Source organism: Dipodomys merriami, unplaced genomic scaffold, assembly GCF_024711535.1.
Source record: "Dipodomys merriami isolate MVZ:Mamm:240054 unplaced genomic scaffold, mDipMer1.0.p SCAF_28, whole genome shotgun sequence".
Lineage (NCBI taxonomy): Eukaryota > Metazoa > Chordata > Mammalia > Rodentia > Heteromyidae > Dipodomys > Dipodomys merriami.
In genome coordinates, this window is record NW_027204270.1 from 20,950,418 (window position 1) to 20,962,938 (window position 12,521).

General features: G+C 50.3%; 1 protein-coding gene across 2 annotated transcripts; it reads right to left on the reverse strand.

The window, feature by feature from the left end:
* Positions 1-6,460: 6,460 nt before the first annotated feature.
* On the reverse strand, positions 6,461-12,460 carry LOC138838028 (NADH-cytochrome b5 reductase-like). Of its 2 annotated transcripts, XM_070037033.1 has the most exons (3): positions 12,266-12,460; positions 7,767-7,995; positions 6,461-6,796 (listed from the first exon to the last, which is right to left on the reverse strand). In XM_070037033.1, exons 1-2 carry the CDS (start codon positions 12,452-12,454, stop codon positions 7,792-7,794), a joined length of 393 nt encoding a protein of 130 aa, XP_069893134.1. In that variant the 5' UTR covers positions 12,455-12,460; the 3' UTR covers positions 6,461-6,796; positions 7,767-7,791. The 2 variants fall into 2 exon arrangements, with proteins under 2 accessions (XP_069893134.1, XP_069893133.1); XM_070037032.1 differs by having other exon boundaries at positions 6,461-7,995.
* Between the last annotated feature and the right edge of the window lie 61 nt (positions 12,461-12,521).

Consider the following 12,521-nt stretch of genomic DNA (forward strand, 5'->3'; position numbering starts at 1 on the left):
GGACACCATATTGAGCCCAGCCCTCATGCAAGAATACCATTCTCCACGAATGCATTACCTCTTGAGTATTCATTTCTTTCTTTTTTTGGGGGGGGGGGGAGGTCTAGTCATGGGCCTGAACTCTGGGCCTGGGCGCTGTCCCTCAGCTCTTCAGCTCAAGGCTAGCACTTTACCACTTCAGCCACAGCGCCACTTCCGACTTTTTGTTTTCCTGCTTATGTGGTGCTGAGGAATCGAACCCAGGGCCTCATGCATGCAAGGCAAGCGCTCTACCACTGAGCCACCTTCCCAGCCCTTGAGTATTCATTTCTTACTTATTAATAAAATGGGTGCCAGTGGCTCACACCTGTAATCTTAACTACTTGGAAAGCTGAGGTCTGAGAATTATAGTTCAAAACTAGCCCAGGAAAAGACTCTTATCTGTAAGACTCTTATCTCCAGTGAACCAGCAAAAAGCCAGAAATAGAGTTGTGGCTCAACTAGTAGTCAGCCTTGGGTAAAAAAGCCAAGGGACAGCATTCAGGGAGACAATGTAGTAAACTCAGTAGGCCACCTGAATCACCCTGTCTGCCTGTGGCTCCTATGGGATGTTTCTACATGCACCAAAGGCTTCACTGAGCCCACCCAGGGGAGGCTACAAATGCTGGGGGCTTAGGCTCTAGCCAGTGAGGAGAAGGGTGCTGGTGGATGGATGCCCCTGCCTTGTTATCCCTCGCGGGGTTAATTCTGAGTGAGGCCTGTCCTGCAGCCTTTAGGCAGGATCCCAGCTAGGTGAGCGCCAATTTGCCTCCAGTGAGTTCCTGCCAACGACCCAGTCTTCCCTCCCCAACTCCTTCTCCATGTTCACCTGAATCACCTTCCATGCAAGAGTCAGCTCTGAGGCAAATCTTGCCCCCAAACACTCAGGGGCATTCAGTAAATAATGTTCATCTCAACACTCATTTTCCTTGCTTCAGAACCGGACATCTTTGAAAACAAAGGCGCAGCCCACAGTGAGCCACAGCTGGCCCGTCAGCATCATCCAGGAGCAGGTATGGCCTGTAGCCTTGAGGTAGCAGTGAGAGGAGGGCATCAGCGCCATGGGCCACCAGGCCTCATTAGAGATGGGGCCACGTGGAAGCCAGGTTAATTCTGCCATACAGAGCAGTGCAGTTTCTAGAGTTCTATCCTGTGTTCCAGGCTCTGTATCCATCTTCCATCCCAACTTCTGCTCCAAATCCAGCATAACAGGCTTCAAGTCCAAATTCTGCTTGCCACCAACACCCTTCATTTCCTCCTCTCTTAATTCTAGGTTCCCCTGTGGTCAGCCAGGCCCAAGGTGAAATTCCCCTGTGCCCAGGCAGAGGAGCTGATGCAGGCACACCTGCCCTCCAAGCTGGCCAGCGTGGCTTACCATCCTGCTCAATGTGCCCACCTGGCCACTGTTCTGAGTGCTGAGATCCGGGACCTGGTAAAGGCTGTCACTCCACCTCGTTACAAGATCGTGTGCTCTGTCAGCATTGGGAGCAAGGGGCAGGGGGATGTGGTGGTGTCCAGCCAAAGCCTTTGGGATCCACACACAGATTGCTTTGCCACCTCCTGTTACGTGAACCCCACCCTCTTCTGTGTGGCACTGGTTCATGCCATCTATTTGGAGTGAACCCTGAGGGATGAGGGACCTGGGATTCTTCTGGGATCCCACCCTAAGGTCTGGCCTGGGAACTCAGACTCTGCTCTGCCTGCCAGTGCTCACCTGTGTAAGGCCAGCAGCAGTCACCACTCATGGCCAATTAGAGAAGAAAAGGCATACAACGTTTGTTCACTGACCCCTCCGCAGGCCATCCAGACCACACACACTGTAGAGCTCCTATGCCTCTGGCCAGGAGCATGTCAGCCACGTGCTACTCCCAGCTGGATGTAGAGATCAGAAGCTCTGAACAGCAGCTATCAATGTCTTTGATTAATAAAAAATGGGAGATAAATTAATAATGACTTAATACAAGCAATTTGGGATCAAAATCTTCCAGAGCATGGGAAAAATAATAATAAGGTTTGTTTTCTTTTCTTTCTTGGAAACAGGGTTTTGCTATATTGCTCAGGCACCAAACTTGTATGCTCTTGAGTAGCTGGGACTATAGGTATGTGTCACTATAGTGGGGTGGGTGGGTAATTGTTTTGTGTGTGTGTTTTGATACTGGGGATTAAATCCTTGTTAGGCAAACATCCTACCACTTGAGCTATGTCCCTAGCCCTGTGTTGCTTTTATTTAATTTTATTTTTGAGATAAAGAGTGTTACTTTGTCCCAGGTGGCTTCAAACTTGCAATTCTACTGCTTCTACCTCCCAAGTAGATAGGATTACAGGCATATCTCAACCTGGTGGAATAAGAATTTTAAATGTATGTTGTCTGAACTCAGGGCTTTGCCCCTGCTAGACAGGTCCTCTACCACTTGAGCCACACCTCTGGCCCTTTTTTGCTTTTTTTTCAGATAAAGTCCTACATTTTTGTGTGGGGGATGGTCTCAAATAACTGTGATCATCTTCCCTGTACTTTCTACATGGCTGGGATGACAGATACTTGTGACCAGGGCCAGTTTGTTGGTTGAAATGGGGGTCTTGCTAACTTGTTACCTGGATTGGCCTCAAATCTTGATCCTTCTGGTCTCACCTCCTGAGTAGCTGAAATTGTTGAGACATCATATATGACATGGGGTAGGGAATACCTGACAGCGAAGGGTCTAGAAATAAATAATGTCGCTGGGTGCCAGTGGCTCATGCCTGTAATCCTAGCTACTCGGGAGGGTGAGATCTGAGGTTGTGGTTCAAAGCCAGCCCAGACAGGAACGTCTTCGAGACTCTTATCTCAATAAACCACCAGAAAACCAGAAGTGGCACTGTAGCTCAAGTGGTAGAGTGCTCACCTTGAGCTGAAGAACTGAAGGACAGCGCCCAGTCCCAGAGTTCAAGCCCTAAAACCAACCAAAAAAGAAAAAGAAAAGAAAAAAGAAATAATGTCCTCAGCTATCCATGGTCCAAACACTGTTGGGCAGGGTCACCAGAGAGAGGAGAGGTAAGAGAAGGGAACTGGGCCTCATACTGCTGTCAGGTGCCATGCTTGGTTACACAAAACTGCCCTCATCACAGGGAGATAGTGCTACATCCCACTTCATAGATGAGCAAACTGAGGATCAGTTTGATAAGAGATAAGTTACTTGTTGTGGGTTCTAAGAATCAATAAGAGTTGAAGGTCTACATTATTTAAGGAAGGAAAAACTTTTTGTCAGTTGTGGGGTTTGAACTCAGAGTCTGAGGGCTTTCCCTGAGCTCTTTTGCTCAAGGCTAGCACTCTGCCACTCTGAACCACAGTGCCACTTCTGGTGGTCAATTGGAGATAAGAGTCTCACAGACTTTCCTGCCCAGCCTGGCATTGAACTGCAATCCTCAGATCTTTAGCCTCCTGAGTAGCTAGGATTACAGGCGTGAACCACCAGTGCCTAGCTCAACATATTTTTTAAAAAGACGTCTTGCCACCATTGCTCCCAGCAATGGTGGGACAAGCAGAGGGACACTCAGAGAGAACAGACTGTCAGGTCACAATTCTGAGAATGACTTACGTATTCTCCTTGCTGTTGGGCCTCCTGCACCAAAGGGTTACCTGGTGCACAGTAGGAGCTCACCAAGAATTTTCAGTAAATGATGGAAGCGCATGGAGGCAAGAAAGGAAAAGCCCACTGTAGGATGGGAGCAAAGTGAATGTTTTGAGCTACTGCCTGGAGCTCATTGACCAGTCATGTTTGCTTATTTATTTGGCAGTACTAGGGTACTCATGGTTAGGTCAGTGATCTACTGCTTGAACCATGTCTCTAGCCCTTTTTTGCTTTGGTTATTTGAGATGGGGACTCTCTCCCTCCCTCCCTCCCTCCCTCCCTCGCTCTCTCTCTCTCTCTCTCCCCCCCCCCCCCCCCGCCCTGGGCTGGCCTGTACCTTGATCCTCCTGTTCACTTTTCCTGCCATCACTGGGATGATAGAAGTGTACCATCACCATCACTCCCTCCAGCCTGGGCTGGCGTGGAACTGCAGTCCTCCTGATCTGTCCCCCATGTAGCCAGGATTATATACATGTATATATCTAGCTATTGTTTCTCTGTTCTTTTTCATGGACATACAAATAGATTTTAGTCTTTGTTATTTCAAATAATACCCCCAATAGAAATCTTTATAAGCTGGGTGCCAATGGCTCATGCCTGTAATCCTAACTACTCAGGAGGCTGAGATCTGAGGATCATGGTTCAAAGCCAGCCTGGGCAGGAAAGTCCATTTAGACTCTTATCTCCAATAAACCACCAAAAAACTGAAAGTGGTATTGTGGCTCAAGTGGTATAGCATTAACCTTGAGCTGAAGAGCTGAGGGACAGCGCCCAGGCCTAGAGTTCAAGTCCCACTACTGACAAAAAAAAAAAAATCTTTATAAATATCTGCAGGTGTACTTACATGTCACACATAACCTTTATAGCAATTGCAGCTTGTTGGAACTTGTGTCACCCTACACAACCTTGGAGAAGTGCTTGATGTCTTGTTTTCCTCAGTTATAAATTGTGGTAAAAAGAAAAAAAATGACATAAAGATTCTGGCTCCCTTGTAGAATGGGAGCACCCTGGCACCTGCCAAGTGCTCCCTGGATACTGCTCATTTATCCATCGTGTATTCCACCCTCAGGGTGTGTAAGTTCCCTGTGCACTAGGGAGGCTGTGGAGCGGCCCCATGCGCCCTTGCTGTGCCCAGTCTGATGAGGGTGGCGGAGGAAGAACAGAGTCTCTGCACACTGATCTAGCATGGTGCGGGAGGCATGGCGGAGCTTCTCTAGAAAGTCACACTGTGCTAACGGCTGGAAGAGGAGAAGGCAGAGGAAGGCACATGGGAGGTGGACAGGACAGGCTGCCTAGGCAGAGCAAGTATGCGACACTGAAGTACCTATCTGGGGCATGGGGGGTGGATATCAGGGGCTGCAGCATTATCCGGGTGTGCAAGGTGAGCCAAGCTGAGATGAATACCCTGACTTCAGGCTTTCAGGTGAGGCAGTGACAGGCTCAGCGATGTGTGAGTGTTAGGAGTGGTGTGGAGGGGAGAGACCGGGAGACCAATGGCAGCAATGCTGAAGAGGTAAGACCTGAACCAAAGCAAGCATGGCTCTTGTCACTAAGGCCCCTTGGTAGCAGTCCTCTAAGCCCTTTGGTCGCTGTCATCTTCCTTAAGCTCTGGGTCAAGACTTGTCTGGCTCACAGAACAACACTATTCATCTCCTAATGCCCTGGGCTCATGTCGAACTCACGAGTCTCCCTTCTCCCACGGCAGCCTCACGTGATGTCACCCAGCAGCACACACCCCCTTCCCCCCCCCCCCCCCGAGTCTGCATGAGGCCCTTATCAGGAGAAATGAGAGGAACTGGCTAAGTGACAGGAACCTCACCCCAATCCCAAGAGGGCTGTCCTCACATGTCCTGACCAGTCCTCTTCTGGGGCTCACGTACACTCTGGAGTATAGCACCAGCCATGAATTCTCAAGTGTGACAGGAGTAATTTGGGCATCTTGGCACCAAGAACACGGCTGGGTCCTTACCAATGTCCCGTGATAAGCGATTCCCACCAGAGGCCAGACCACAGATCCTATATGGATCAGGAAAGGGGAGGACAATCTGTTCTAGGACAAGGGGAAGGATGGTCAGTTACCTCTGGTGGCCTCCTCTACTGTCTAGACATCAAATATCTAAAATGGTACAGAGAGACATACAAGAATCACCCTAGACTCCCCAGCCCTTAGTGGGACCCTCCCCCCATTACTGGTAAGGGCATTGCTTTGTTAGCCTGAATTCTCAGTGCAGAGTTATGGCCCTGGCCCTGCCCAGGCTAACATCCTGACCTCCACTCTCCTAGTACAACACAGAAACACATATGCCCAAGTGGGGAGTATCCCAGTAAAAAGGTGGCATCTGCCTCATTTGTGTTGTTTCTTTGATGTCTAGAACAGTCTGGTTCATCACATCACACATACTCTGGCCTTGAGCATCTTGAGTAGAATCAATAGAACCCACAAAGCACTGAAGGCCAGGTGAGCAGGAGGGTGACACAGATCCCAGAGGCCCTGACAGAGGGAAAGTATCTTGGCCAAGTCACAGGCCAGGCAGGAGAAGCACGAAGTGCTTGTTTGGGAATTCTGGCTCTGCATCAGGGCCTTCTATTCTCCTCACATTGTTAAGACAGAACTTGAACCCCACAGACATGCTTATAGGAAGAAGCTTGAGAAATCTAGTTAGACAAAAGGAAACACTTCTTGACTTATGATTTCAGAGCATTTACTGTGTCCATGTGTGTAGGGTTCTTGGAGGCTACATCCTGTAGCCTGACATGAACACCCTACCAGTTTGAAACCTCTGTTCTCTCTCTCTCTCTCTCTCTCTCTCTCTCTCTCTCTCTCTCTCTCTCTCTCTCTCTCTCTGAGTTCATTGTGACTCTTTAGTGACCATGGCACAGGCTGGGTTTTCCTGTGGCTTTTTGGGCGGGGCAGGAAAACCCTTCCGGACAAATCAAAATCACTCCAAGTTTCAATATGTAAGTGGGATAAAAACACCTGCTTGGTGGAAGGAGAAATGGAAATCCTTCTGGCCATCCCTTCACTGTTGCCATCCAGCAAGCGTCCCTAGTACCCGTGGAGCCCTGATGGAGTCCATGGTGCAGATCCGAGCTGGGATTGAAGTGCGACTTCTGGTGCTGTCACAGCTCCACCTTGGGTGAGTCATGCAGCCTCACCGGGCCTCAGTCTCCTATGAAGACAATGAATCTGGACCATCTGGCAAGCTAGACTTTCAGCTTTGCTGGGAGGACAGCAATTCTATGATTATAAAAGTCTCATTCTTAAGGTTTCACGGCTCTCTGATTCCAACATTCCACTGCTGAGTATTCCAAGTCTGGGACTGCCTGCAGTCTGCCTGTGCTGGCGCAGCACCCTGGGGCCCAGGCTGCGAAAAGCGGAATTCATTAACTGCAGAGCACTGCCCAGGGGCACCAGGTTCCCTGGAGAGGGCATGCCCTGTGCAGGATGGAGGAGGTAGGGTGGGGGGCTGGGTGGACCTGAATTGGCAGCCACTCAGTGGGCAGAGCTGGGAGAGGGACCCAGGTCTCCAGACTCCTGCTCTATCTTTAGATCTCCATAGCAACTGTTGTCAGGGCACCGAGCTGAAGGCATGGGCTGAGCTGACTGCCTGTTAGAGGGAGGGGCTTTTGCCTCCCATGTTTCTTCTTTTGCTGGGGGAAAAAAAACTCTAGCCTGGTAGCCTGAGCCAGGAAAAGGAGACTGAGAGGGAAGCTGTTTGCAGCAGGAAAGGCTTGAGGCCAATGGATAGATAATCCAGGGCAAGTCCTTGCTCTGAAAACATGACCAGGTCATAGAGCCCAAGGCCTTCAGCATGCCAGACACATGGCACTGAAGTTAAAGTGCTTCGTCAAAGAGTCCTGAGCTGCTCCTGGGGTCATTCCCTAAATACTCAGGGAGCACCTGAGCTGAGGGGAGGAGCCCCTAACAGGACCCCTGATTGGAGGGATGAGGGAGGCTTCTCCCCATTTCTTCTACCCAACAACTATGCCTTGTGAGTGCAGTGGACCTGGCTTACTAGAGAAGGCCTTCCTGGTCCCCAGGCTGGTGCCTGCAACCCCATCCTCCCTCCACACAGCAAGATGCCAGGAGGGAATGACCCAACCTTGTGAACCAGGTAGGAAATAGAAGTCCAAGGTCACCTGGTAACTCGGCAGCAAGGCTAGCCTAGAAGAGGAAGTAGGAGTCCTTGGTCAGGCCTGCACCCAGCAAGCACCCAGCCATGTCCTTAGTAAACTCAGGGGAGCCGCAGACCAATGCAAATGGCTTCTTTCGGCAGCAGCCCACCAGTTCTTCAACCAGGTCCTGGCCCAGGTGGCCAAAGCGGGTCTTCTCACGGTAACTCCAGGGAAGCTGTTCTGGAGAGTTCTCCTGGAAGGCAGGAAAAAGCAGAGGTGGTGACTGGAGGTCCTCAGAGTTCCCAAAGCCACTCTGCTGAGTCAAATGAGGAACGTGAGGTGAGGGGAAAGCCAGCCTTCACCAAGCCCTTCTGCCCAGCAGCAGTGAAAGTTGTCTCCTCCCAGAGCAGGTAAGGCACAGGGAGGAACACACGGGAGGCTGGGCTGGCAGGCCCAAAGCTCGAGGCCCATCACCGCATGCCGCTGCCCTGCAGCAGCTGCACCTGGTGCACTCCTGGATCCATCCCCATCACCTCTGTATGCTTTTGTCCATCTGTGTTAAGGTTTCAATGTCATGTCACATGTCTTCTCTCATATGCAGAAGCTAGATGTAAAATACACTGGGATATGATAAATAATATGGGACTCAAGGCATTCACACACAGTGAGACCAAAGGAGGAACACAAACGTTCAGTGTCTCTGTGCCTTAGATCAGATAGAATAATAGTTACTGAAATGAAATGGAAACAAGAGGTTTTTTCCTTTGCTGATGTTTTTGTTTTCTTTTTTGTCTTATTTGTTGATCTGTCTTTGGGAGGGCACGGGGGGCACTGAAATGGAGAGACAAAAGGTGAACAAATACAGCAGTGATATTCATTAGACAGGATGTTGAAAATGAACTATTCCACGTGTGAGTGGGCACGGGAAGGAAAAATTGGGAGAAAGCTAGGACAGGGATGGCATTTTACTCTTTACCTGGCTTATGTAAGTGTAACCCTTCTGTACATCACCTTTAGAATAACAATTAAAAAGTAAAACTTTACATTAAAAAAAGATTTCCATGTTATATACACTCTTTGAAAAGGCTTCTTGAATGCTCACTCCATGCCAGGCACTGTGCTAGGCACTGGGGACAGGAAAGTTACTCAAAAGGTGAGGCTCCAGGTCTTGCTCTGGCTGCATGTCAGGCAGGTCCCAGGGAGCAGCGCTGTCACCATGCATAAGCTGCTCACTGAGCACTGCAGGGCCCCTTCCTCTGTCCCCCAGCCTCGGCTCAAAATTTATTCCTCAGGGTCATAAAATGAAAGTTCTACTTTGCTTCATGGAGGGACTTCTACTTTTGTTGTTGTTGTTGGTGGTCATGGGTCTTGAAGTCTGGGCCTGGGCTCTGTCCTCCAGCTCTTCAGCTCAAGGCTAGTGCTCTGCCACTTGAGCCACAGTGCCACTTCTGGTTTTCTGGTGGTTAATTGGAGATAAGAGTCTCACAGACTTTCCTGCCCAGGCTGGCTCTGAACTGTGACCTTTAGATCTCAGCCTCCTGAGTAGCTAGGATGACAGGCATGAGTCACCAGTGCCTGGCAACTTCTACTATTTTAAGTAAGCATTTTTTAAAAATGAGTATGAAAACTTACATAAAGGTCCTGCTGCTCTGTGTTCTTTCTGTGCATGGTCTGTCCTCTCTATGTCTTCTCTCTCTCTCTCTCTTTTTTTTTTGGTCGGTCGTGGGGCCTGAACTCTGGGCCTGGGTGCTGTCCCTCAGCTCTTCAGCTGAAGGCTAGTATTCTACCATTTGAGCGTCAGCCCCACTTCCGGCTTTTTCTGCTTATGTGGTGCTGAGGAATCGAACCCAGGGCCTCATGCATGCAAGGCAAGCACTCTACCACTGAGCCACCTTCCCAGCCCCTCTGTGTCTTCTCTCTAGGTGGCTGAATCTAGTTGCTGTTGTTTTAAATTGTTATTATAAAGGTGACAGACGCACAGTTATGTAAGCCAGATAAAGAGTACATTTCTTTTTGGACAATGTCACCCTTAAGTAAACATTTTTAAGTGTACGTATCATTAAGTGCATGTAGCTGAAGAACTTTAGTGAGAGAGGAGCGCAGTGCAGGGCAGAGGTGGGACAGTAACAGAGAAGCCCAGGCTGTGATAGCAAAACTCCAACACCAAGCCAAGGTTCCCGGAGAGCTTCTAGGCTGGACTTCCACCTCATCAGGGGAAGGAGGAACAGGTGTGAGGAAGGTCGGGGAAAACACTCCTGGCAGGGGGGCAGCAGGAGCAAAGATGTAGTGGGCAGAAAGCACAGCACACTGGCACCTGCAAGTGGACCAGTGACACAGGACACAGATGCAGAGAAGGCGGGCCAGGAGACAGGCTGTAGAGGCTGGCAGGGCCGATGGGCTTGGACAAGATCCTAAGAGCAATGGGGAGCCAGGAAAGGGCTGGAAGCAGGGTGGTGATGTGGTCAGATGGTCCTTCCAGCTGCAGGATAAAGGACAAATTAGCAGAAGCAGGAAGCCCATGAGGACACTGTTACCAGGATCCAAGCAGGGGAGGAAGCGTCCTGAGTCAAGAGCATGTGGACAGAAGGAACCAATGCAGTCACTCCTACTCACCACCATGCCATTGACAGCCAGCCCTCTCACCAGCCTCCGTCACCATCTGAGCCCTCTACCCTCAAGGCCAACCTCAAATGCACTTACTCTAGAAGTCCTTTTCTCTCATCCCAATCTTTCCTGGGTCCCTACTGGCTTCCAGTACCCTGGATATCCTCCAGCATGAGCACGCTGTGCTGGTTCAGTAAGAGAATAACCTCTGAGCAGTACTGTTTGTACCCAGCTTTCTACTGGCTAGCTGTGCTACTTTTTTTTTTTCTTTTTGCTTATGTGGTGCTGGGGAATCGAACCCAGGGCCTCGAGCATGCAAGGCAAGCGCTCTACCACTGAGCCACCTTCCCAGCCTAGCTGTGCTACTTTTAATTTTTGGATTAGTCCTGGAGCCTGGGTGCTGTCCATGAGCTTTTTTTTTTTTTTTTCTATTCAAAGCTAGTGCACTACCACTTGAGCCACAGCTCCATTTCAACTTTTTGCTGATCAATTGGAGATAAGAGTCTCATCGACTTTTCTGCCCAGGTTGGTTTCAAACTGTGATCATTAGATCTCAGCCTCCTGAGTAGCTGTGATGACAAGTGTGATTCACCAGTGCCAGGCATTACTTTGTTCTTAATCTTTCTGTGCCTCAGTTTCCACGCCTGTAAGAGGGAGCACAATGGCAATACAAGTCTGATGAGATTGTGGTGGGATTAAATGAGAGTCAATACACACTTGTGCTTAAAGGGTGCTAGGCATGGAGAAGTGCTCCATGAAGGGGAATGTGCTCAGCCAGCCCTGGGGCTGTCGCCCCATACACAGCTGAGTGCCTAGAGGGCAGGGAATGGGCATCTTCACGTTTGGGTATCTCACACCTGGAGCATAGTGGGAAGGGAAAGCTGGCTGGCTGGCAGCCCTGGTGTGCCTGCCAGTTGCCTGCCTTCTTGCCATGGTCCTGGCCCAGGCTCTTGGGCAGAGCCGACATGCTTCTAGCTGGTAGCTTGTCCTTGCCCCTCCCCCTCAGGCTGCTCATCCTGCTTCACACCCCTGCCTTAGACACTTCCTATAGCTGGTAATGATCACCGCGTATGACCCTCTCTATGTGCATGGCGTGGAGTGTTGTGCCCTTGGACACAAGTGCCCCTGCAGCCACTGGCCCCAAGGGAGTTCAAGAACTCAGGCTTGGAAAGGAAGATCCAGTTTCCTGACCCTTCCATCCACCTTGTTGAGGATCCCTTGAACTGTCTTCACAGAGGACACTGAGGAGGAAGAGATCTACAGTACAGGTTAAGGAGACTGACCCTGAGCAACAGGGAATGGGGTGGGGGTGGGGGGTCCCAGCAGGAGACCCAGCCCCAGAGGATGCAGGAAAGAGAAGCAAAGCTACAGAGAACAGGGAGGCAGAACAAAGGTAGCTGAGGGCCCCCAAACTGTGGCCCTAGGAGGAGGGAAGGATGGATCACTGTAATGAGGAAGGGGCTTTTAGCTAAAGTATCTGCAGCTGGATGAGTCTGATCACAGCTGTCCAGCTAGAGGGATAAAGTGAGGTGGCAGGGAGCCTACTACATATCGTGAACTTAGGCAGTTCTAGATGGAGCCTCTCCTGAGCCCAGCACCATGCTAAGCACTAAGAGAGCTACTTACCTGGTCCTGCCTTCCAAGACCTTAAGGCTGCAATTTGTTCTGATTCTGCATCCAGACCCCAGCCCACAGGACTGGTGATACCCCTTGGAGCTCAGGAATACACCCAGGCCTGGGTCCAAGTCTTGGTTCACCCATCTACAGCATGACATACAAACCCTAGACCTCTTTGAGCTCCTTCCCTCATGTGTGTAATGAACATAGTCACACCTGACGCAGGTAGGTGAAGAGCCTGAGGTGAAGAGACCACTCCTTGGACTGGAACCAAGCGGACTGCAGCATCTCAGGGCACTTACCTGACTGAGTACAAAGAAGGTTTGGACATTCCAGAATTGAGCCTGCTCCTGGAGGAAGGTTTTCAGGTAGATGCCCTCAAAGGTCTTGAAGCAGCAGACCAGGGTGACAAAGGTCTCATCGTCTGCGTTGTCTGTGATGCTCTGTAGGATGGGTACCATGGGGGCCAGGCCTGTGCCGGCAGCCAACATGAGGAGCTCACCATGCTGGGGAGTAGAATGGGGAGGGTTGGTGGGCTGGGGGGTCACTTCCCCACTC

Bases quoted from the DNA above. Each gene is read 5' to 3' on its own strand.
- LOC138838028 (XM_070037033.1), bottom strand. From the start codon at position 12,454: ATGTTGGCTGCCGGCACAGGCCTGGCCCCCATGGTACCCATCCTACAG. The intron at 7,996-12,265 runs GTAAGTGCCCTG...CCTGCCTTCCAG, and splicing joins CCTTCTTTGTACTCAGTCAG to GAGAACTCTCCAGAACAGCT.